The sequence below is a fragment of the Vombatus ursinus genome, unplaced genomic scaffold (assembly GCF_900497805.2).
Source record: "Vombatus ursinus unplaced genomic scaffold, bare-nosed wombat genome assembly UNPS02014794.1, whole genome shotgun sequence".
NCBI lineage: Eukaryota > Metazoa > Chordata > Mammalia > Diprotodontia > Vombatidae > Vombatus > Vombatus ursinus.
Genome location: NW_020954572.1, coordinates 12,124,685 through 12,151,514, shown reverse-complemented (window position 1 = coordinate 12,151,514; position 26,830 = coordinate 12,124,685). Strand labels below are relative to the sequence as shown.

The 26,830-nt window shown below is 36.3% G+C and overlaps 1 protein-coding gene and 1 pseudogene across 3 annotated transcripts in view; one reads left to right on the top strand and one right to left on the bottom strand.

The window, feature by feature from the left end:
- Positions 1-26,830, top strand: part of STRN3 (striatin 3) — a 99,647-nt gene that overhangs the window by 25,987 nt on the left and 46,830 nt on the right. For all 3 annotated transcript variants that reach the window (XM_027870084.1, XM_027870083.1, XM_027870082.1), the window contains exon 2: positions 24,359-24,462. In XM_027870084.1, coding sequence (XP_027725885.1) covers positions 24,359-24,462 — 104 coding nt within the window. The remainder of the gene's footprint in view (positions 1-24,358; positions 24,463-26,830) is intronic.
- LOC114048923 lies at positions 2,349-2,495 on the bottom strand (annotated as a pseudogene).

Below are 26,830 nucleotides of genomic sequence, written 5' to 3'. Positions count from 1 at the left end.
GTGGGTATCCTACTTCCCCTGGACATCCGATACTACAGAGCTAGGGATCAGGAGGAAGACTATTTCCTGATTGCTCTCCTTTTTTTTGGTCAGGGGGAGGTGGCAGGGGTTTGCCATTGGTTACAGTATTTTGATTCTGAAAGTTGCTTATTTGCTCCATTGACTTTGTTGCCTAGGAAAATAGTGTGTTTGGTTATCTCTCCAGTACTAATAATAACCTTCTTTATGCATCCTGCTATCTGTCTTTGTCTTGGTAAAGATATTTTAGATAGCTGAGTTTTCTATTAGTTGGGGATTAACCATTTAATTGTTAATACTTTTTTGGACTTTTCTTTTTGGTGACAGAAATCATTCTGAAATGAACTAAATGAAAATTAATTAAAAATTTTTTTTGTTTCCCTGATTTCTTAAAAAGACTACTGAACATAATTTAATCTTGATGACACATGGTTATCATAAATATCAACTATCATGATATAATTGTAACGGAGATACAGGAGTTGCAAGCCCAGTGGATTCTGGCCCTAATAATGGACCTTCGGCTGTTTCCTTGAGAAAGACCTCAACCTCAACTTGTTTGGGTGAAACATGTACGTGTCCCAATTTTCTGCTAAGAGTTTGACTTTTATTAGAATTCTAGTCATAAAGAACTTGAAAAATTGCATTTTAATGTTATAACATATTGAAAGTATGTTCAGTGCTTGCTTGCTGAATTCATTTTCTGACAGAATATCTATGAATATAATTTCCTAGTCTACATAATACTTAATCCATAGACTGATTCAGTGAAGTAACATTGGGTGGTAACAAAATAGTTAAAATATAACCCTATGTGTTTACAATAAAGTGTCCAATTACTTCAATACATAGTAGCCCTGCTATTCTAAGTTTCTGAAATGATCCCACTTTAAATGTGCAAAAATGAGACAATCAAATTTTAGTGTTTCAAGTGTGTATTACTTTTTGTAGACAAATATAAACACTTAGTATTGTGAAATTTTCCCTTTCTGATCACTTAAGATTTATTTTGTGATCATATCTTTGTTTATTAAATTGTTCAGAAATTTCTGGTTGTGCTGTTTTTGGGCACTTTGAGAGCATAATAATAATAGCTAGCATTTATATAGTGCTTTAACATTCACAAAGAATTTTGCAAATGTCTGATTTTTATCCTCAAAATGACCTTTGGAGGTAAGTGCCATTATCCCCATTTTACAGATGAGAAAACTGAAGTAGCGCAGTTAAGTGATTTGCTCAGGGTTCCATAACTACTTGGTGTGAGATTGGATTTGAACTCAGGTCTTCTTAAATCCAGGTCCAACGTTCTATCCACCACACCATCTAGTTACTTATCAGTTAAATCTCTTAGCATAGTCATATTTCCATGAATGATTTCTCATAAAGTCTTTTAGAGAGTGATTCCTCAACCCAGTATTTCAGATGTTCAAATAGGTCTATCACCTCATCAGGGTACATATTCTTTACTGTGATGTAGACTGTAACCCATCCATGTTTGCCTATGCTATGTGATAAGTCCATCATAGCACATCTGCCTAATATTTATGGGTCTTGCTTACTTCTAATATCAAGAAGATACCATTGGAGTACAGGTAGGCTATCTATTGGTTATCTCTCATTTTCCCCACTAAACCAGTCTTTTTTTTAAAGTCATGTACTTTAATGAGTTCTTTTAAAATTAGCTTTGTTTTGTAACTCCTCATTAGTAATGGGTTGCACAGGTCTGATCCTATCCAGCAGGTGCGTCTTCGTTGCCTCTTGAGTGATATTCAACTTTGTTTATTTATTTATTTTTGGTGAGGCAGTTGGGGTTAAGTGACTTGCCCAGGGTCACACAACTAGTAAGTGTCAAGTGTCTGAGGCCAGATTTGAACTCAGGTCCTCCTGACTCCGAGGCTGGAGCTCTATCCACTGCACTCCCTAGCTGCCCTTTCAACTTCATTTTTTCCAGTGACTGGGGTCTTCTATGGCACATACTTATCAAAGGGTTCTAAAGAAGTAATTTGAATAGAAAAAAAATTTCCTTCTTTTTTGAACAGTTTGGGAAGTTTGACGTTATTAGCCAAAGGTAGGACTGGCATGGTTAGCTGCTCTTGAATTGGGGGTTGGGGTGGGGTGAGTGGTTGATTGTTTCTTCACCACCACTGATTTTTGGCTCTGCCCAATGGTATTGGCTTAGTGGAGACTAGTCATGCAGAGATCTTTATGTTATTTACTCTTGTGAGTAATGGGCTCGTCATTATTGGATTTAGTCTGAGCATTTTTGTAGATGGTGGTACTTATATAGGAGGTAGTCTGCCCTCCTTTTCACCATCACCATGATGCCCTTGTCATGATTGGTCACAGGGCTCAGTGCCCTCTGTCTTGCTTTGGATCAGCCCATTGTAATGGAATGAGTTTTGGACCTTGAGGTTGTTGAGTTTGGTGCTGTACATCTGCTTGTTGTAATAGTTGAGGAAGCAGTTAGGAAGAACCATCCATTATAGATGGGCCAACATGGCATCGACTTATAAATATATTATACCAAAATGAGGTTCCTAAATTAATTTCAGATCAGTTAATCAATTTGAATTTTAGTTTTGTTGCATATGTTGACTGTTATTTATGTTTCACTTAAGTGAAGCAATTAAAGTAAATATTTTTCTCTACTCTGAAATACTGATAACAATGAGAGCATACATCCTTTGATGTACTGAAGTGAAATTCTGGGGACCAAATAAAGTAGTAGTTTTAAAGATGTTTTGAAAAGTATAAAAGAATAACATAGAGCCTTATTGGCTCCTCATTATACACTTCAGAAACCATACCTATTCATGTTTGTGTGTTTCTCCCCTTTCACGGTTATATTTAGACATGTGAATGATTTTTTTTTTTTTAAAGAGAAAATATTTGGATTGAGAATGGTGAACAGTGACAGATGCTGCCTGACCATCATTCACCACTCCTAACCCCCAAACAGTTAGTGACTGATACACGAAGAAATAAAGTTAACATGAAAAAATCGAATTTTCAATCTTGAAAAACTTTTTTTTAAAAAAACCTTGACGATGACAAAAAGGAAATACTTGTACGAGGCCAGAATTGTTCATAGTTTAGCTTAGAAGATATGATTAATTGTAGATTTCTAAAACTTGCAATTAATTAGTTTGGACTTTTTTCCCTTTCTTCTCTCACTGTATTTCTCACCTCATCCCTTTCCTCAAGTCTTAAAATATTTGTCAAATGATATGGGTAGGGATAAGGACTGGACAGGACCTGCCAGTTTCTCCTACCTATTTCTCTCCAGTTTATGGTTTGAGTGGTTTGGAGTTCTGAGAGGTTAAGTGACTTCCCAAGCCAAGGGCACAGAATCAGTATGTATTTTTCAGAGGCTAAACTTGAGTCCAGGTCTTCCTGGTTTGCAGTCATTTTTCTATATGCTGTTCCACAATACTTCCCTTAATATGATAGAAAAATTGTGAAAACAATAATTTTTTTCTTGTTTTGCCAGATGTTGATGATTTTGTTTGTTTTCAAGGTTCTGTCTAACTTACACAGATTTTATTTTAAGAAGTTCAGTATGTTCTACCTTCATTTATAACAAGGTGTAAAACTTTCCAAGGTAGAGGCAATGAGCAAATTTCTTTTTAATATAATGTATCCGGTAAAATAATTTTATGAGTAAATGAAATTTAGACTTTTTTTTCTAAACAAAATGACTTGAGTTCTGTAAAGGGCACTTAAAAAATAATAATCCTTTGTATTTCAGTTTACTTCCAAAGTGGTGAGATTCTCCCCCTCCCCCCAAAAGGAATCAACCTCTAAAGCCTCTTGTAAAACTTCTAAATATTTTACATCTTTTTACCATTAAGTCCATTTCTACCCCAAACCTGTTTCTAATATCCTCTCTTTTCAGCCTTCGACACTTATCCGTCTGATGGGTCTAGCTCATCCTCACCACTTCCCTTAAACACTCTCAGGCTATATTAGTCTCTCCTTTAAGGAATTAATTTTCTACTCTTAGTCCAGTAGTCTTTAGTTCCATAATAGTCCTGATCACCAGGAATATAGTGATGGAATTAAGTATTATTTTTCACAGAAGTGATTTGCATTGTTTTTGATCAGAGGATACTTTTTGATGACATTTTAAGATTTAGTATTGCTTAAAAGAGGAGTTAAAGAGCTGTTGAAACTTCAGTTTTACACGCCTCTACTCATGGAAGGGAACTAATATTAATGCTTGAACAACTCTTTGTTTATAATCTTGTTTGGACTTCACAGCAATATTGTCCCCATGTTACAGATGAGGAAAATGAGATTTAAAGAAGTTAATTGACTTGCCAGTGGTCACACAGCTTCTAAGTATCCGAAGTAGAGTTTGAACTCAGGTGCCTTCAAATCTTCCATTTTATCGACTACAATACTATACTGCTTCTCTGGATAGATACTTTCAGTTCATTGAAGGTAGAAATAAAGAATGGTGAAAGGAAAACTGGGTAAAGGTAATTAGTGATGCAAACATTTATTAAGTGCCTATGTGAGAATATGCTTGGCCCTGGGAGGTGGTGAGGAGATATAAAGACAAAAATGATGAGAATAGTAATTGCTGACTAGTTTTGCTTTTACCCTAAATTAGTGGTTAGAAGCTAAAGTTCAATTTTTTTCCTCTGCCTTTGCTATTAACAGCTTTTGTTATTTCAAAGAAGTATATGTGGCTGAGAAAGGAATTAGCGAGTATGGGAAATTGATTTTTCTTAGTGTAGATGAAAGGAAAACTTTTGAGTAAATAGAACATTGTTAATTCCAGAAGTCAGATTATAAGGTTAAAATTGATAGACATTGTATGACAGCTTTCTGTTTGCAATAAATCTTTGCAATAAATCCTTGAACAAATAGTTGAACTTCTATGTTGCTTGCATTTGGGGTGGAGTATGTGGGGTGCTTCAGGAGAATGATGGACTTAGAGCCAGGTGATCTGAATTCATATCCCTCCTCAGATACTTAATAATGGTGTGACCATGACCATGTCATTTAAACTTGCAAAGCCTTAGTTTCCTAATCTGTAAAATGGGGAAAATAATACTTGCTCTATCTACTTCAGACTTGTGGGAGAAGTGCTTTACAAATTTAAATATTCTGTGAATTGTTGTTACAAAGAAAATAATGTTTAAATGCTGGTGAAGGTGATTTTGCACTTCTATATGTCAAACTATTTTTGTTGGGCAAAAAACACTAAGTAGATCATAAACACCAGAATCCAACTAAATGTTTACGGAAGATAGATGTTATTAAATAATGAATCCTTTCCCCAGGATTTTTTTTTTTTTAAATTTTAAATTTTCTGTAGGTTCATTGAAGGTATCTGGGAAAATTGGTTAGTCATTTGGCAGGAAAAAAGAGTCAGGCCCACATCTATATAAACACATTAATCAATTTTCACTGAATGATAGATCAAACCATTTTAGATGAAATAATATATTTACATAAGTTCTGGAAGAAAATAACTTTTCTATTCAATAAACAAGAATTATTAGGAGCAAGGTAGATGTGCTTGACTATATTCCATATAACCTCTCCCCCACTGTGTTCACCTGGCAAAAGTGTAAGCTCAGAGTGGACATTTTACTCCCCTATTTAGTCAACTTCAGTGGCTCCTTATTACTTCCAGGATCAAATATAAAGGCTTGTATTTGGCTTCTGAAGTCCTCTGCAACCTGATTTCTTCCTGCCTTTGCTGTCGTCTTATACTTCAGTCCCCCACCCCCATGTGCCCTATGATTCAGCAACACTGGGTTGTTATTCTTCCAGCTTCCTGGAGATTACCTCCAATCTACATCGTATGTTTCCTACATGAACAATTACTTGCATGTTGTCTTCCCCCACTGGAATAGATGTGAGCTCTTTGAAGGACAGGATTTATTTTTACCTTTCTTTGAATCCCCAGTACTATATAGTTCAGCTGGAACTGGATTAAAATTTAATTGGGAAATATTTAACAAAATAAATAAAAATAGTATTATATTTTTATGTAGTGTTGTAACATAGATGCTACAATAGAGATCCATATGGTTTAGTGGCCCTGGTTTCTGTTTGAGTCTCTAGAACACTTTTGGTGGAAATCTGAATTGATCCATACTTTGGAGAAAGCAGTTTTGGAACCATTCCCAGAAAGTTAACAAACTATCCTTTGATAGTTTTACATCCTTTCCATATCCTTTAATCTAGCTAAACTATTACTAGATCTATACTACAAAGAAATCAAAGAAAGAAGAAAAAATCTATTTGTAAAAAGTATTTATAGCATAAGTATACTGTACTTTCATTCATAACTTTTGTAGTAGTCAAAAATTGGAAACTAAGGAGCTATCCTATTGGTGAATGACTAAAGAAATTGTGGTATATGAATGTGGTGGGAAATTGGGCCGTAAGAAGTTATAAAATGGACAGTTTCAGAGGAAACTGGCAAGATCTCTATGAACTGATGAGAGTGTAGTGAGCAGAAGAACATTTTATGCTATGATAATAACACCATAGAGAAAAAGAATTTTGAAAAACCCAGAACTCATATCGATACTATGATAAGACATGAGTCCAAAGGAATGAAGATGAAACATGCTGCTCACCTTCTGGATAGAGAAATGATGAGTATAAAGTGCAGAAAGAGACGTATTTTAGGACATGGCTAGTGAGAGAATTTGTTTTGTTAGACTATATAGATATATATTAAGGGATTTGTCTTTTTAGTTTTAAAAAATAACTAGGGTAGGGGTGTTAGTGGGGATGGAGAGATTTAAAAACTTGTGATTTGAAAAATAGAAATAAATACTATTGTAAAAAGAAGAGATAAAATAATTGAAGGATTTGATAACTGTTGAAATTAATTTAAAAGCAGTTAGCAATTTAATTAGTTGTATTAAGGTTCAGTATTAAATTTATAATAAATTGTTAAAGAAGATTATAACAAATGTCCTCAAGTTTATAATCTAGTAAATGGGAAAGAGATTTACACAGCACTTCTATTCTCTTTCTTAATTTTCTTAAGTCTCTCCCAGAACAGGAAAAAACTTGTTACAATGATGAAGCCAGAGAGAGAGAGTATTGGAAGGAGGACTGGGGAATTTTTGAGAGCTTTCGTTATGGGTGCCTAAGGCTTACATTGTCTGCCCCTTATTTCTGCTGCAGTTCCTTCCCAGCAGTAAAGGGGAAACTGCAGTTATAAAAGCATAAACCCATCCTCTGTGTGTGTGTGTATGCTGCACCTCTTCCATCTCCTGTTTCCTGGGAGGAGTGGTCTTCCATGTACCCCTTCTTCCTGTACTCTTTCCTTTCCCTTCCCCCACTCTTCCCCAGAGAGTCCAAGACTGTTTCTGATATTTTTACTGAGTATTTTTTCCAGTATCAGGGAACAGCAAACTCTTGAGAATCTTAATTAAAGATTTAAATTCTCCCTCACCCTCTTCATATAATGTAATAGTTAAATCTCAGTTTTTCTAAAGGGCTTCTGTTTGTTTTTTGCTAGGCAGTGGGGTTAAGTGACTTGCCCAGGGTCACACAGCTAATAAGTTTGAAGTGTCTCAGGCCAGATTTGTCAGGTCCTCCTGACTCAGGGGCCGGTGCTCTATCCACTGCACCACCTAGCTCTCCCTGTAAAGGACTTCTGAGAAAAAAAAGCCTTGAACCAAGTGTTCTTGAAAGATTTTGAGCCTGGCCTTAACCCAGTTTACTTCCCTCCACCTTAATGTTGCCTGTTAACCTTTTCAGTATGTCCATAGGGCACTAGTTTTAGTTTTTTTTTTCAAGGGCAATGTGCTAGATTAAAGGAGAATATGAGGGAATTGTTTTAGTTACTTACTATATCTAACTTGGAGATGAATTATGAAATAGATTTTGAGTTAGAACGAGTCTTAAGTGGCAGTTTTAGTAAAATTACAATAGTTCTACTTATGACTTTGTCACCTAACTTCATCTAAAACTTAACTTTCCTCGTCTTTGTCATTTGTCCTGCTGACTTCAGAGATTTGTTGTGAGGATCAAATGAGATAGGTTATGAGGATACACTTTATAAATTTTGAAGTAATATGCAGATACAAAGTGTGATTGTATTAAATTTAACTACTGCATTTCTTTGCAAAGTTTGAGACTTGTAATATCTTTGTGAATTTTCAAATACTTTAATATATTTCCAAAATAGTTTTGTTTTAAATTGTCTTTTCTTGGATTGTAGACTATATGGGAGAGTAAAAGCAACAAAAAAAGCAAGTGGTCACCAAATGATACTTGTTCTGCTTACATAACCTTAGAATTGATACATTCACTCAGAAACTGAGGTGGGTGACTTTGCACAGCCCTCCCTCACTTAAAACCAATGCATTTGCATGTCATGGCAGTACCTCACTGATGTCATGCTCCTCTTCTAGAATCAAGGGTAAAGGGGGAAAAAGAATTTATAATAGACTCAATTATATAATTTTTAAAAATTTGAAATGAGTAGCAATAAACAGTGACTAGAAACTCACTTGTTTTTTGAAACAACAGATTTGTTGAGTTGTATTCACTTTAATTTATAATGAAACTTCATATAGCTAATATTATTTTGACACTTTAAGAAAGAGAATGTCCTGGGAAGAAAAGTTTAGATTCCCACACCTTAATTACTAATGATATTTCAAAAAGCCCTAAAAAATTTTTTTCTGAAATTGCTGTTTGGGGGGTAGTGGATGAACTGGAAGAAAAGTCATAGTTGCATACTAATAGTTAACTGATACAATGTGTTGGGTGAAAGCTAGATATTGCTTGAAAAGGCTTTTCATGAAGTGATTTTTTTTTTGAAAAAGCTCAATTTTAATGCTAGACAACTCTTCTTGAAAAAGGGTTAATTTTTAAGGGTTAATTTAATCAATTTGTTTCCAGTAGTCTTTTGAAAAGAGTTATTGAACTCAAACAGAAGAATCCATTGAATTCCAGAAAGCAAAGGAACAGATGGATCCTTGAGTTAGAAGTTCCAGCAGTTGGTGCATGCCAAATCAGAGGCATCCAGTTTTGTAAAAACAAATACCTTACAGATAGCACAGTCTTCTGTAGTTATCAGAGGGAAGTGGTAGAAGAATAATTTACATTACTGTGTCTGCTATTTTCCTTAAGATATTAACCTGGAATTGAAGTATGTGGAATGCCCATTCTTGGAGGTGTTTGGGATTTTTTGTTTGTTTGTTTGTTTAGGTGTTAGAATTAATCAGATTTTTTGTTTAGCAAAGAAGCCAGGTTCAAGCAGCTATTTATTTGTACATTCATCTCCAGACTGCTGATAACATTTTATGCTGCCCCCATTTTGGTCACTTCTTTCTGAATTGGTGTTAAATTATTATTAAAAGAATTTAGTGGGTCAAGTAATTTCAACTGGGAGGGGGGGTGTAATTTACTTTTGCAGACGGGAAAATACCGTTCTTAGATGACATTAATCCAAAAGGTTTTTGTGATGGTTAGGTCATTGAATTCAGTTGTAATTTGTCTGGTTTCCTACTACTACTTTATCTTTTTTTGTTTAGAAATATTCTAACTTGGATCTTAGACTAGTTGAAACTTCTCCATTAATTGGGCATACTATATATAGTCTCTGTGATAAACCTAAGCAAAAAAGACCATTGTGTTAATTGCAGCTTATGTGTTAAGGTTTTTTGCATGAGTGAGTGGATAAATTCTACAAAGAACTTGGTAAGATCCTCTGGTTTAAGTTAAAGTATGCTTTAATATTGGCTGGTTTCAGTGCACAAGGGTGGCATACAAAAAATATGGCTCAAGATTAAAAAACAAAACAGACCAGAGGATTGTAGACTACCCAGAAATTTCATGCATGTATACATGCTATGAATACTTCAAGAAGAGAATCAGGAGTCACAAGACATGATGAACGCTGAATGTTATCTATCCCCATTCACTTTTCTTTAGAGGTCTATCATACCTAACTTTTCTAATATTCTATTCACCTCCTTAACTGGAGGTTGAGGTCCCCCACTAGTATAGTTTTGCTGTTTATTTCTTTTTTTAAAAATAATTTATTTTTATTTTTAACATGTGTTTTTAAAACTTTGGGTTACAAATTTTCTTCCTTCCTCCCTCCCCACCCACCCTCATTGAAAAGGCAAGCATTTGGATACAGGTTATAGAAGTTTAGTCATGCAAAACACTTCCATAGTAGTCCTGTTGTGAAAAACTAAGTATATTTCCCTTCATCCTATCCTACCCCCCATTTATTCTATTCTCTCTTTTGACCCTATCCCTCCTCAGAAGTGTTTGCTTTTGATTTTCCCCTCCCCCAGTCTGCCCTCCCCTCTATCAATCCGCTGTTCTCTTGTCCTCTTCCCCCCCTTATTTTCCTGTAAGGTGAGATGTATTTCCATACCCCATTGTGTATGTTCCCTCCTTAAGCCAAATCTGATGAGAACAAGATTCACTCATTCCCTCTCACCTTCCCCCGTTTCCCCTCCACTGTAAAATCCTTTTCTTGTCTGTTTCATGTGAGATAATTTACCCCATTCTCCTTCTCCCTTTCTCCTTCTCCCAGTATAATCCTCTAACCCCTTAATTTTATTTTCCAGATATCACCCCTTCATCTTCAACTCACCCTGTGCCCTCTATCTATCTATCTATACATACATACAATTTTTTCCCTCCCACTACCCTAAAATTGACAAAGGACTCATGAATTACAAATATCATCTTTCCCTGGAGGAATGTAAACATTTCAACCTTAGTAAGTCTCTTATGATTTTTCTTTCCTGTTTCCCTCTTCCAAGTTTCACTTGAGTCTTGTATTTGAAAGTCAGATTTTCTATTTAGCATTTTAGCATTTAGTATTTTCCTCAAGAATGCTTGAAAGTCCCCTATTTCATTAAATGACCATTTTTTACCCTGAAGGATTATACTCAGTTTTGCTGGATAGATGATTCTTGGCTGTAATCCTATTTCCTTTGCCCTCCGAAATATCATACTCCATGCCCTCTGGTCCTTTAATGTAGAAGCTGCTAAATCTTGTGTTATCCTGATTGTGTTTCCACAATACTTGAATTGTTTCTTTCTGGCTGCTTGCAATATTTTCTCCTTGACCTGGGAATTCTGGAATTTGGCTACAATATCCCTAGGAGTTTTCCTTTGGTGATCTCTTTCAGGAGGTGATTGGTGCATTCTTTCAATTTCTATTTTGCCTTCTGGTTCTAAAATATCAGGGCAGTTTTCCTTGATCATTTCTTGAAAGATGATGTTTAGGCTCTTTTTCTGATCATGGCTTTCAGATAGTCCAATAATTTTTAAGTTCTCTCTCCTAGATCTATTTTCCAGGTCAGTTGTTTTTCCAGTGAGATATTTCACATTTTCTTCTATTTTTTCATTTCATTGGATTAGTGTTATAGTGCCTTGGTTTCTCAAATTGTCACTAGCTTCCAATTTCTCCATTCTAATTTTTAAGGAAGTATTTTCTTCAGTAAGCTTTTGGACTTCCTTTTCAATTTGGCCAATTTTGCTTTATAGGGCATTCTTCTCCTCATTGGCTTTTTGGACCTCTTTTGCCATTTGGGTTAGGCCATTTTTTAAGGTGTTATTTTCTTCAGTATTTTTTGGGATCTTCTTTAGCATCACTCTCAGTTTTTCCTCTACTTCTCTTACTTGCTTCTCAAACTCCCTTCTGCACTCTTTGAAGGCCTGGGATTGATTCATATTTTTCTTGGAGGCTTTGGATGTAGGAGCTTTGGCTTTGTTGTCTTCTTCTGGTTGTATGTTTTGATCTTCTTTGTCACCAAAGTAAGATAATATAGTCTGACTCTTTTTGCGCTGCTTACTCATGATCCCAGCCAGTTACTTGAGTTTTAAACTCTTTGTTAAGGTAAGAGTCTACTTCCAATATGGAGAATGTACTGTCTCAAGCTTCAGGGGTTTGTACAGCTGTTTTCAGAGATACTTCTAGGGACCTATAAATTTTCAGTTCTTCCATGGTGGTATGATAAGGGGCGAGATGTGCCCTCTTCACCACCACAACAAGCTCAACCATGCCAACGCTCCTCCTCGCCCCAGGACCGCCCCTCAGAACTGTGACCCACATCCAAGCACAAGCAAAGCAAGAGAATACTGTACAACCAGAGAGATTTCTGCAAGCCACCTCTGATCAGCCACTCGATTCCCCCTCAGTCTTTGGGCTGGAAGCTCAGGAGGCAGCTGCCACCCTGGGGCCAAGCTCGGGGAATGGGGTTGGAACCCCACCGTGCTTCTCTCTCACTACCACAGGAACAGACTTTTCCCACTGACCTTCTAAGTTGTCTTTGGCCTTCATGGGTTGAGAAGTCTGGAGACCGCCACCTGCCTGCCATTCAGTCCTCTGAGCCCTGCTCTAGGTTCGCTGCAGCCTGCATGCCCATGCCGAACTGCGCTCCTCTCCCTGCCCGGAGCGATATACCGTTAGATCAACCATCCAGGCTGTCTTTGGCTGGAAATTTGTTTCACTCTCTGTCTTTTTGTGGGTTCTGCTGCTTTAGAATTTGTTTAGAACCATTTTTTAATAGGTATTTAGAGGGGTTTGGGGGAGAGCTCAAGCAAGTCACTGCTTTTACTCTGCCATCTTGGCTTCGCCCCCCTATTTCTTTCTGTAACTCCCTTGAACTTCTCTAAGAATTTGGATGCTGTACCACTTGGTGCATATATGTTTAGTAATGATATTACTTCATTGTCTATGGTGCCTTTAAGCAGGATGTAGTTTCCTTCTTTATGTCTTTTGAAAAGATATATTTTTGCTTTTGCTTTGTGTGAGATCAGGATTGCTACCCCTGCTTTTTTTTTTTACTTCAGCTGAAGCATAATATATTCTGCTCCAGCTTTTTACCTTTACCCTCTGTGTGTCACTCTGTTTCAAATGTGTTTCCTGTAAATAACATATTGTAGGCTTATGGTTTTTAATCCATTCTGCTATCTGCTTCCGTTTTATGGGAGAGTTCATCTCATTCACATTTGTAGGTATGATTACTATCTGTGTCTTTCTCTCCATCTTTTTTCTCCTCTGTTTATGCTTTTCTTTCTCCTCCTCACTAGTATTTTGCTTTTGACCTCTGCCTCCCTTCTATTGGCCCCCTCCCTTATCTTCCCTTTTACCCTTATTACTTCTTCCCTCCCTTCTGTCCCTCCTTCCTTTTCTTTCCCCTTTTCTCTCCTGCCTATAGGGCAAGTTAGATTTCTATACCTAACTGATTATGTTATTCCTTTCTTGAGCCAAATCTGATGAGAGTAAGCTTCAAACAATGCTCATCTTCCTCCCTTCTTTCCCTCTGCTATAATAGGTTTTTGTGCCTTTTCCTATAATGTAATTTACCCTTGTCTGCCTCCTCCTTTCCTTCTCTCAGTACATTTTCTTAGATCAGATTAATCCACTTACTTAGAACCATTTAACCCACTTGATTAGATTTTTTTTTATCATTACATCAAAGTCACCTTATATCCACTCCCTTTGTGTATATCCCTTTAATATGGTATACTAACAGTACAGTTCTCAAGAGCTACAAGTGTCATTTTCCCTTGTAGGGTTGTAAATATTTTGTCCTTATTGATAACATGGTGTATCTTTCTGTCCCGTTTACCTTTTTATGTCTCTCTTGAGTCTTGTATTTGAAGATCAAATTTTCTGTTGAGCTTTGGTCTTTTTATCAGGAAGGTTTGGAAGTCCCATATTTTGTTGAATATTCATCTTCTCCCCTGAAATATCATGCTCATTTTCGCTGGATGAACGCTGAATGATATCACAAAAAGTGAAATATGTTTTAATGGATAGGAAATAACTAGTTACCAATATGGGAGAAATTTCAGAATTAGCTATCGATGTAGTCAGATAATTAATTGACTTAATGGAGCAAAGATAAAAATCATTACCAAATTAGGAAATTCGGAGTATAATTTAAAGTTCTAACCCTAACCTCTTTAAAAAAGCTTAATCATGCAAAACAGACATGAACATGGTCTATCACCATTTTCTATGGAAGTTTAAGCATTGCAAATTACTCATCGCATGAAGACATCAAAAGATCCTAGAAACTGCCTCAGCCAGCAAGTACTTGATCACCTTGCCAAGCCAAGAGCTATGGCCTTTAGGAGCTAGTTGATTTAGAGTGTAGACTCATTTGTAAAATCCTTAGGGGAGTGAGGAAGATTATGAGAATCTGGACTTACGATTTCATGTATAGAGAACTCCTCAGGTAGGAATTTTCAGAAAATTTGACATGAAACCAATAAATAAACCAGATTATTCCAAGAGCATTGAAGGGTGAACCTAAGGATGAAGGAGGTCAGTATAAGTAGATTAAATGAATCTAACAAGATTTTAGATATCTCTTCTTTTTCAATGAAATGAAGCCACCACATTGGAAATCTAACATGTTACTATTATGCTTCATTGAGGAAGTAGGAATTGAGCTGCATAAATGAAATAGTAATTGGACTAGACCAAGTAAACCTAGTGGATTCCGTGCTGAGATAAATTGAGATAAATTCCCAAGATATCTGGAAAAGAGGCAGAAACAAGTACTCTGGGAAAAAAGTAATAGATGGTACTATTACTGAAAAAAGGTAATCAAGAATTAATTAACAACTATTGATCAGTTAATAACTGCTGACCCCTAACCTTTTTTATTCCCTACAAAATCTTATCAGTTATTTATATATTTTATGGATGACATCTTTGATAAAAATATGAAAAAGAAACAGGTTCTTGCAAACTTCTATACCGTAGACCAATTTTATTGTCACAATTGAAAGTTGCAGAGTATATAAGATCCCACTGTAGCATTTAAAAAAATTATTACAAAAGTAATCAAGATTTGATAAACTTGAATTAATGCCACCTTCAAGTCTATTGACTAACAACATATCTCCTATATCAAGATCTTAGAAGATTTCTAGAAAGATACAGCAGCAGAGACACCCTTGATTATTAAGATAAAGCAAGGCAGATCATATGTAAATGCATATTCACCTAAGGTGTTTATTTTGCATATTAGAAAATGACCAGGGCAGATTCAAAATGAAAGAAGATTTGCCTATAGATAGATGGTATGGTCCTTCAAATTTATATATGATGCTGATTATATCAAGCTGCAGAACATTTAGAAAACTTCCAAAATGAGAACCGTATCACTTTAAAAAGTTGGACCTGTTCTTCAGAAAGGAGAAACTTAAGTGGATGAAGAATGCTTATTGTCCAGATCTGAAAAGGCACTTGAACAGTGCAGATCATAGAGCTGGTTTATATTATATGTATCTTAGGCTTACACTGCACTTCAACAATGAGTTGGTCCAGAGTTGAAGAGAAGGAAACTAGTAGGTTGAATTGCCTTTGGGAAATTCCTTTTTACTTTCAGTGACCCCAGTTTTCTTTATGAAACAAATTTTCTTCTAGTGACTCTATATGATTAGGAGCGTGGAATACCATAGTCTCTTAAGAGTAGAAGTTGTGAGTTACCCAGTGGATAATGGAGAGATGTGTGGCAGACACAAATAGACTATTATATATTATTGTTTTCTCTTACTCAGGCTAAATATTCCCAGTTCCTGCAGCTGAGCCACATAGGGAATAGTCTCAAGTTCTTGCATTGATTCCCCTTCCCTTTGCACCTCCTAAAATGGACTGGGAACTGAATGTTCCATATGTGCTTTGACTGGGGCAGAATATTACTGGACCACTGATTCTCTTTCTGGAAAAATAAGCCTCTAGTAATACAACCAAAGTAAGGTTGCTTTCATGTTTTTCGCTGCCATATTACACCATTTCCTCATGGAACTTGCGTTGCAATTCCGGTTTCCAAGTTCTGTTGCAAAATCACATGTACTTGTGTAGTTTATTTTTTGAACCCAGGTAGTAGTAGTAGTAGTAGTAGTAGTAGTAGTAGTAGTAGCAGCAGTAGTAGTGGTAGTAATAGTAGTACTAGCAGCAGCAGGTAGCATTTATATAGCTACTATTATATGCCAGGCATTATGCTAAGCACTTTACAAATATGATCGCATTTATTCCTCTTAACACCATTGGGAGGTAGGTGTTATTATTATCCCCATTTTATAGTAGAAGAAATTGAGGCAAACAGATTAGGTGACTTGCCCAAAGTCACACAACTAGTGAAGTGACTGGATTTGAATCCAGACCTTCCTGACTCCAAGCAGAGTTCTATCCTCTGTGCCATCTAGTTGCTCCAAATGTAGGACTTCTATATTTAAATCCTGTCGTTTCATCTTAATAGATTGGTTGCATTATTCCAACCCATCAGAATCTTTTTTAATCCCGAACTGATTGTCTAACATGTTAGTTTTTCTTTACAGCTTTGTATTAGTGATAGATTTGATAATAATACCATCCATAAACATCATTAATAAATATGTGGAATAGTACAGATCCAACAACAGCTCCCTGGGGCGCCCCATTAGAGACATCTGTCCATGTGGACATTAATATGTTTTCATAACTACCCAATTTTGGGGTTTAGTTATTCAACCTTATTTACATTATTTATTGTTTATATCCCCATTGTCTATCACATAGCCCATACCTCCACATATCTCTCTGCATCTTCATCTCAGTTGCAGTAGCCTACTAGGTGAGTCTACCCTTTCTCAAGTCTGTCTGTCCATTCAGCCACCAAAGTGATTTTCTTAAAGCTTTTTTCCTAAAAGTGCAGTTCCATCTGTGCCCCCACAAACAAACCCAATCAATAAACTTCAGTGGCTCCCTGTTGCCTCCAGGATCAAATACAAATCCTCTGGAGTTCAAAATTTAAATCCCTTCATAATCTAACACTTCTCCACCCCACCCCCTTTCCAGTCATCCTACACCTTAATTCACCTATTCAATGATACTAGCTTCCTCAAAACACAGCTCTTGGCTCCAGGCATTTTCTCTGGCTACCCTCCATTCCTGGAATGCTCTCCCTCCTCATCTCTGCCTTCTGACTTTCCTGACTATTACTTTCAAGTCTCAACTAAAATCTCACCTTCTATAGGAAATCTTTCTCAACCTCTCTTAATTCTAGCACCTACCCTTTCTTAATTATTTCCCATTTTTCCTGTATATAGCTTGTTTGAACATATTTGTTTGTTTCCACTATTGGTTCATAAGCTCCTTGAAGACAGAGAACACTGCCTTTTGCCTTTTTAACCCCAGTGCTTAGCATAGTGTCTAATTCATAGTAGGTACTCAGCAAAAACTTACTCATTAACTAAAGTGGAAAAATGGTTAAGTTTGTCAGGGCCAGGTATTGATGAGGCCTACTGATTAATTCATTCTGGGTCTGGGAAGGAAGAATTAACTTGTGCAATGTAGGAAGTCAGCTTTGTAAACTGTGCTTCCCTAATATATAAGTTACAATGGAAACAACACTTATTTTACAAATTAACTCAAAGAGGTGTTGAGTAGCTCACCCAAGGTGATATAATGGCAAGGTCTGTATTCCAAACTGAACCTTTTGATTCCTAATCAGTGCTCTTTTCCACAGTACTCTCAGCATGTCTCTAAAACCAGCCAACCTCTCCCACCATAACTCACTTTCTTTATCTGTTAAAGGAGAAATGGAATGCACCTGGAGAGGGTAGGGAAGGGACAGTGTGGGGCAGTGGTGTCAGACTCAAATATAAATAGATCCCTGTAGGATGCATGTTTACCTAGAAAACCACAAATGGACGTTTTTTATTATTTGTTTTTAGACTATGTAAGTTATAGCAGAGTATGACATCTTTGATGTAGAGTAATGGCAAAAGTGCTAAATTTGGAATCTGAAGGCCCAGGCTCAAATCCTGACCCAGTTACCTGTGAGGCTCTGGGCAAATCATTTAACTTATTTGGGCCTTGCTTACCCTATCTGTAAAAGGAGCCTCGTGATTCTTTGTAAATTGTCCCCTAAACAAGGATCTCTTACATTGGGTATCGGGAGAAAATGAACCTGATTTCTTAAAAACAATTCCCACTGATAGGTGAACTGCTGGTTACCTCTTAACTTCCCTTTATATAGCCTTGTTTTATAGACCTGAAACAATTTGGAGGAGCTAACTCCTTGTTTGCAAATCATTACATTGACACAGACCTTCTGTGATCAAGACAGAACTATAGCATAATCACTGATTCTGGATGAATATAACCCCAAGATGACTAGTGTTTTCTTATGGAGTAAATGTCTGTGGAATTAGTAATAATATTAGAACAAATTATGAATGGCAGCTGATTGTGGTGGCTGCATTGTGCTGGAGATACAAAGACAAAATGAAAATAGCCCTGGTTCCCAAGGAATATTTATTCAATTAAGGAAATACCTATACACACACACGCATAAACACACACGCTATTTGTAGTGCCACTAGTATCTGAGTGAATTAGCAAAAGCTGTATATAGGAAGTATTGCTGTATTTGAGCTTAAATTCCAAGAGATATAGGTAAGGAGAGGAGTGCAAGGTGAAGGGTCAGATGCCAAAGTACTGAAATGGAGTTTCTTACAGAAGGAACAACATGAAGGCCCATTTGACTGGATTGTAGAGTATGTGAAAGAGAGTCATGCATAATATGCCTGCAAATGTGGAGATTGGAGCCAGGAGGTGTTTTAAATGCTCAACACAGGAAATCCTAGAAGCAATAGAGAGTCACTAGAGCTTGATCAGATACATGACATCGTCATTAAATCACTGTGGAGCTATGTAGAGAATGGATTAAAGATGGAGACTTAAGAGAGGAAATGAATTAGGTTATTGCTCCAAGTCAGGTGAGGAGTGGTGAAGTCTTAAACTAGTGTGTTTATTAGTGTGAGTAGAGAGAAGGTGACCCGATTTTTGAGTTGTCCTGGAAAGGTACAATTGACAAGACTTGGCAACTGATTGAATATATATAGTGCATGAGAAGAGAATGTGAAGAGTCAGGGATGACTTTGAGGTGGAGAACCTGGGTGACTAGAAAGATAGTGGTGGTGCCCTTTTTAGAAACACGGAAGTTCCACTGAGGGGTAGTGGTGGTGGTGGTGATAATAATGAATTCACTTCTGGACAGATTGAGTTTGAGATACCTATCAGATAGCCAATTCGAAATGAACAGGTTAGTGTTGCAGAACTGGAGCTCAGGAGGGAGACCAGGGTGGATATGTAGATTTGGGCGTCATGTACTTATGTATGATAATTAAACTAGGAGTTCATGATTGTGGTAATACTTATAGTTTAGCTGCATTTTAAGTTTAGTCCCTGAAAGCCTATTTGACTGGGAAATGAAACACCATTTATATATGGCAGCAACTACAATGGGGAAACGCATTTTTCCAAACAAATCACCATATAAGTTAAGGACTTACCTACAGGTATATATAAACTGATGAAAATAAGTCAGACTCTTTGCTGACCTCCATACTTCACACTTTATTAGCTTTGTGACCTTGGGTGAATCTCTTCACTTTTCAGAATATTAAGCCTTCTCATTTGTAAAATGAGCATAATAATTGCATAAACTATCCCATGGGGTGTTTATTGTTAATTAGATCGTGGATTTAGAATTATCAGTGTTCTTTGAGGACCAAAATGAGGTTGTGTGAAATGTTTTGCAAATATTAAGATACTTTCTAAGTGTCTGTCATTATTTGGTCAACCAAAGAAGGAAGAAAAGAAACAAGCAGTTAAGTTTCTGCTATGTGCTAGGCACTGTACCTACCACGTACTCAGGATACAGAGACAAAAATGAAGTCCCTGACATTTTTGGGGAGAGACATTATGTACATGAACAATACACACAAAGTGTACTCAAGTACTCAATAATATATTAAATATATTAAAGAATATAGAAATAAAAGTAAATTTTTGGAGGAAGGGCACTAGAAGCTAGGGCAGGGGGAGGAATCAAGAAAGTTTTCATGTAGTAGGTGGGAAACTTCTTTTTGAAGGAAACCTCTGTAGCTTACCCAAGAGGTGGAAGTAAGGTGGGAGCCCATTCCAGGCATTTGAGATAGTCAATGCAAAAACATACATGCCTGGATATAGACTTGAATGTTATATGCAGAGAAACAGCAAGCAGGTCACTCTGGCAGACTTATAGAGTATGGGAAAGAAAATAATGAATAATAAGTCTGGAAAGATAGGTTAGGGCCAGGTTGTGAATGACTTCAAAAGCTACGTATAGCTTATATTTTATCTTAGAAACAGTAAAGGAGCCGAGTAGGAGTAAAGGAATTGAGTAGAAGAGATGCATAGTTGTAGTAGTTGTAGAAGAAAGTAGTAAAGGAATCGAGTAGAAGAGATGCATAGTTGGTCAGACCTATATGTCAGGAAAGGCCACCTTGTCTTCTGTGTGGAGGATGGATTGAAGAGAAGAGAGAAAACAAGAGGGAAGGGGACCAAATTAGGCCATTAGATAATTATGTACAAGAGGCAAAGTAAGAGGTGATGAGGACCTAAAACAGAGTGGTGGCTTTGTAAGAAGAGAGAAGGGGAATGAATATAAGAATTGTAGTGGTGCTAGAAACAAGATTTGGCAATTGAGTTGATACATAGGGTGAGGAAATGTGAAATTCATTTATAATGCCAAGGTTGTGAAGCTGAGTGATCAAAATGACAGTTGTGTCCTCAGCAGAAATAGGGAAATTTGGAAAGCATTAGGGTTCAGGAAAGAGGGATAGGTTTGGTTTTGGACAGTTGAATTTGAGGTGCCTATAGAACATCCACTTTAAAGTGTCCAGTAGGCAATTAGAGTAATGCAGAACTGGAGTTCAGAAAAGTCTAGAGCTGAATTTGGGGATCATCTACACAGATAAGAAAATCCCATGGGAACAGATGAATTCAAAAAATGAAAATATAGAGAGGGAGGGCACATAACAATTTTTGAGTAACCTTGTTTGACTCAGTTTCCTCATCTGTAAAATGAACTAGAGAAGGAAATGGCAAACCACTACAGTACCTTCTGCGAAGAAAACTCCAAATGGAGCCACGAAGAATCAGATACCACTGAAATTACTGAACAGCAACAAATTTTCTTGATAAACTTTTCAGAACTTGTTTGGACAGCATATTAATGATTCCTAGCAGAGAGTTCTGCACCCAAGTCGTCGTTGTTGTTGTTCATCCTTCATTCTTGAGGAGGACTAATGACATGAATCAGATTCAAGTGAGACAGAGCTGAGCAAAAGTTATCAGGCTCGCTCTTGTTGCATTGTCATTGGAGTCTAGCATAAGTCAAGATGCCTGGCAATGGCCCAGACACAAATATTTAAATATTTTTGAGAAGCCAAAAACTATAATTGTAATGACTGATCTTGGCCCCCACAGAAGAGATGAGGAATTGTACCTCCCTCCTTTTAGTAGAAAAGTCAGGGATAAAGGAGGAAAGTAAGGGTTTCAGAGTGTTGCATATGCAGTCAAAATGTTCAATGTCTTGGTTTTGCTGCCTATTCTTATCTCTTGGTTTTTAAAGGAAGGCTCATTTGGTGGTGGTGGTGGTGGTAAATGACTTTTAATGTAAAAACAAAGGCATCAATGGAATTTTTAAGTTGAGTTGATTTTAATTGCATGTAAGTTTAAAAAGTTTCAAATTGAAAGTTATAATTTTTAAATAGTTAAATTATTGAATGACTTAATATTTCTTACAAAATGATTCCATTTGGGGGCAGCTGGGTGGCGCAGTGGATAGAGCACCGGCCCTGGATTCAGGAGGACCTGAGTTCAAATTCGGCCTCAGACACATAACACTTACAAGTGTGTCCCTGGGCAAGTCACTTAACCCCATTGCCTAGCCAAAATACAAAAACAAAAAAAAACCAGAAAAGCAAAATGATTCCATTTGAACTTATCCATCTTCCTTTGTGATTTCATGCAAGACATTTATTTAACTGTAATGTAAATTGAATTAAACCAGTCAGAAAACATAAAAAGAAACTTAATGTTTGTGTCATAGGAATCAATATAGAAAATTAACCGTTTGTGACTCTAGTGGCCAAAAAATGAACTAATTTGTTAAGAAACTGTCCCAAATCAATGAAAAGTATTTGAGCATTGCTCTACCTTGACTTAGTCTTGGAGGGCAAACTTATCTGGAAAATTACTTTCAGATTTTTTCCCCCCTTAAATGCTTTTTTCTTTTCTGTTTTCATGCTACCTTTATATTTTCCCCCTACTCATAAATCCATCTCATAAATGAACACTAAAAACGGGGGGGGAAATAGTTCAACAAAATTATCCAACATATCAGTGAGTCCTTCAGTATATACAATGTTCCACATCCATTGTTGTTGTTGTTTGTTTGTTGAGTCATTTAGTCACGTTTGACTCTTCTTGACTCCGTTAGGGGTTTTCTTGGCAAAGATCCTGGAGTGGTTTGGCCATTTCCTTCTCTAGCTCATTTTATAGATGTGGAACTGAGGCAAACAGGATTAAGTGACTTGCCCACAGCTAGTAAGTGTCTGAGGCTGGATTTGAACTCTAGAAGATGTCTTTCTGACTCCAGGCTTGGCACCCTCTTGCCTGTGCTACCTGTTGCCCATGTTCTTGGTACCTTTTGTTTTTATATCACCTATGTATAGATAAATGTTAACTATCTTTAGCAGCGGAATCTGGGATCTGGTGGGGGATTGTATAGATCCAAAAAACCACTGTTCCAAGCCGTGCCACTGATGGAGGAGTAAAATGAACATCTGGGTAGATATGAGTTGAAATATTGTGGGAATTTGATGATGCCCCTTGTTCCTGTGTGAGAAATAGAAATTATTATGAGAGTTTCTGTAGATAGTGATAGCTTGCTAATTGCTACTAATTAGTACATTAACAATGTTAAAAGAAGGATGGGAACAATAAATTTTAAAGCTGTGCTTCCTCAAAGTATCCAGCTGGTGAAATAAACCATTTTTTTAATGACGTTTAAGGGGCAGCTTAGAAAAGATTATTTGCGCTTGTAATAGCAGTGAGATTTTTACAAGTAAGGTAACCTATGGTTCTGTTTTCTCATCTGTAAATGGAATTAATATCTGCCCTCTTCATGTTACAATGTTATGGGGATCAACGGTGCCAATATCTAAGCAGTATCTTTCCTTCCTTGAAGATCTCAATAGGAATGCATTCAACTTCAGAGTTAGAAGCTGTGGCAGTGCTTTTCCAATCTGTGCTGAATTCCTTCTTGGTCTGTCATGAAGGTGGAAACACCTATATTTTTCATCTGTATTGTAGAATTGCATATGATTTCATATATCCCCTTTATGGATATGTAGAACTATTTGAATTGATATTTTTTTCTTAGCCTGTAGGTTTTAGTTTTTGTTTACCACTGATTTCATGAGTTTTAATTTATCTTCTTATTCCCTCTTAATTTTTGTAAATGTCCCGCTTTTGGGGAGTCTTTATTGTACAGTATTTTGTTGATAAAGTTTTATTTTTTTCTGCAAGTATCTTCATGATCTTATTGTTATTCTTATTGAACCAAATCTGATGAATAAAATATATAGTATGTTGATGGCAGTCAACTTGTCCTTCATAGTTTAAATCAGGCCAGTGATTTTTTTTTTTTTAATTTATTTTTTAAAATTCTTGGCAGCTCTCATGTGAGAAATTAGACTGAACTCTAGGCCAACTCTCACTATTTAGAAAATTAGCATTTTATGCAATAGTTTTAATTACAGTAGGAAATTCTGAGCAAAAGGAACAGAAAACACAGTCTAGGTGTTACATTGACAAATGGGACCCTTGACATGTTAGCTTCTGAAAATATTTAGAGGCCAAAGGGAGTTGTTCAGAGGACAAGGAAGTAGTGAAGGTATGATTGTACTCAGTTGTTTTTTACCACCTCCTTATTGGGGTGGGGCAAGCCTGGTTTAGGGTCGGGTGGTGGGAAAAAATGATTTTGGTGTCTTTTGGAATCAGAAGCAATGATTGGGAATTAGAGAAATGTACTCTTCATTGTCATGCAAGGAAAACTTCCAAACAAAGTTATACAGAGATGAAATAGGCTCCTTCCTGAAGTAGTCCCAAAGTCTATAAGCACAGACTGGAAGAAAAATGTATTGGGGCTGTTCAGAAGTGGTATCATATGTAGATGGTAGTAGATGGCCCCTAAAGTCTCGTTCAACTTTGAGATTTTGTGATTTTGTAAAGTTATCAAACTGAGGATGATTAATGAGGCTGTCAAATAGCTTAATTTCAAAGATATATGGTATCTTTTTTTGAGGTATTTAAAAGGAATTTAGTACATTTAGTGAAGAATATTAGAGATATACAGGTATTTCAAGAGAATAAATTTTTAGCTGTACTATAAAAAACTAAGTTTTATAAACTACTGAGAGTTCAGTATGCTTCATTTAGATAACATTTTAAACTTCCTAGTAAATATTACTTTTATTTTTCTAGGCTCGAATAGCATTTTTACAAGGAGAAAGGAAAGGTCAAGAAAACTTGAAGAAAGACTTAGTAAGAAGAATAAAAATGTTAGAATATGCATTAAAACAAGAAAGGTATGTATGTTTCATATTTTCATATAACTAAAATACGAATAATTTTGTTTTTCTTTACTCCCTTAAGCAATGTTTATAAAAGCACTTTGCAATACAGTTGTAAGAGGAGTATTCTGTCTTATAGGTGAAGGGGAGAAATAAATCATATAAATCATTTTAGATTGCCTAAATAGAAACAACAAAATTGATTTGGGATCTTAGATTTGCATCTTTTTTTTTTTTTTTTTAAAGAAAGACAGATATACTCACCCACACATTCAATAGTATATAAGCATAGCCCACCCAGCATCATGAATTGGTTCTGAAAAATTGTGGTATTAGGCGAAGTGATATTATATGGGACAGTTAGCCCCATGGGGAAGTTATTTGAAAATGGACAGTCATCTGAATAGTATTATAATATAGTTTTGTACAAATGTTTGTTCTACAGTATACAAATGCTTTAAAAATATCAGGCTTTTATTTGTTACATTGTCCATAGAAATTTTTACATAGTCATCCCACACATATTTGTTTTCATCGTCATTTGAATGGTAGTTCGAGGGATATCACTGAATCACAAAATTCTGGAGTTGGAAGAGGGCAGCATTGCAGCAGCCGTCTATTCCGGTTCTTATTTGAAGATACCTTCTGCAGTGTACCTCATGAGTGGGCATTCAGCCTTTGTTTGAAGATCTCTAAATGAGGGGAAACTTACTGCATCTTGAGGCAGCCCATCCTACTTTTGGGTAGCTCTTAATGGTTAAGAAATTTTTTTATGGTACCAAGCTTAGATTTTTACCTTTGCTACGTCCACACCTTTTGCTCTTAGTTGTGCTTTCTTGGGACACCAGAAGAAATCAAATTCCTTTTTCACATGGAAACCTTTTAATAGCTGTCATCTCCCTTCTCTTCTTGATGCTAATATCCCAAATTTCTTCATCCAGTGTAGAAACCTCCACCATTCTGGTTGCTGTCCTTGGCACTCTCCAACGTTACCAGCTTTACTAAGCTGACATTTGTTGCTGTGCCCTCTCTCAATGAATACCAAGCTTACATTTACTTTTTTTGGGTGCCATGCCACACAATTCAGTTTTCAGCTAGAGACAGACAGACACACACTACACTACACTACACTACAACAAAGTTTAAATTCTACCTCAGACACTTAGTAGCTTTTTAATCCTGGTCACGTTTCTTAACCTGTCAGCCTCAGCATCCTTGTTTTGTAAAATAAAAGGTCTGCATTCATTGACCTCTGAAATTCCTTCCAGCTCTAAATCTGTGATTCCATGATGTTTTTGATTGGTTTTGATTTAATTTTTGATTCAGTCCAGTGATCTAGCGTGTTAAGATCTCTTTGGATTTTGAGTGTCATCTTTCTCTGCTAGTCCTTTCAACTGCAAATTTGATGAGGATTCTAAGTCATTGATAAAATTGTTAAACCAAGTACCAAACCCTGGGGCTTCCCATTTGGAGACTTCTTAACTTGACATTGAACTTACAGTGGCAAATCTTTTTGCCCAGCCATTGATGAATCCTTTTAATTTCCCTGTTGTATAACCCATATCTTTCCATCTTTTCCATGGTAATAGTATGAAATATTTTATCAAACACTTGGCTGAAATGTAGGTAACTATGTATAATAACATTTCTCTATACTACTAATTTAGTAATCTTGTCACAAGAAAGGAATAGTCTAGCACAGAAGATCTTATCCTTTTGTAATGTGATGGAACTCTTTGAACTTCTTCCTAGAAAAATGTTTAAAATGCATAAAATAAAATGCTTAGTGTCTCAAAACTATTGAAACTTATTGAAATAAAGATGCAGTTCTTCCCCCATTAAAATTCAGAGACACCCTGAAATTTGTCCAAGGTCTCTAGATTATAAACTACTGTTGTAGCCCAATCTTTTAAAAAAAATTTTTTGTTTTTTTTCCCCAATTACATGTGAAAACTATTTTTTAAACATTTTTTAAAAAACAATTTTGAGTTCTAAATTCTCTTTCTCTTCTCTCTCCCTTCCTTGAGGAGACAAGCAGTTTTATGTAGATTATACGTGTTCAGTCATGCAAAACATTTGTGTTAGCCATGTTGTAAAAGAAAACAGACCAAAAAAAAAAAAAACCTCAAAAAATAAAGGAAAGTGAAAAAATGTATGCTTCAATCTACTTTGAGACTCCATCGGTTCTCTCTGAATGTGGATGGCATTTTTCATCATAAGTCCTTCAGAATTGTCTTGGATCATTGTGTTGATAAAAGTAGCCAGGTCTTTCACAGTTGATCATCTTTACATCGCTGTTACCATATATAAGGTTCTCCTGGTTCAGCTCACTTCCCTTTGCATCAGTTCATATAAATCTTTCTAGGTTTTTCTGAAACCAAGA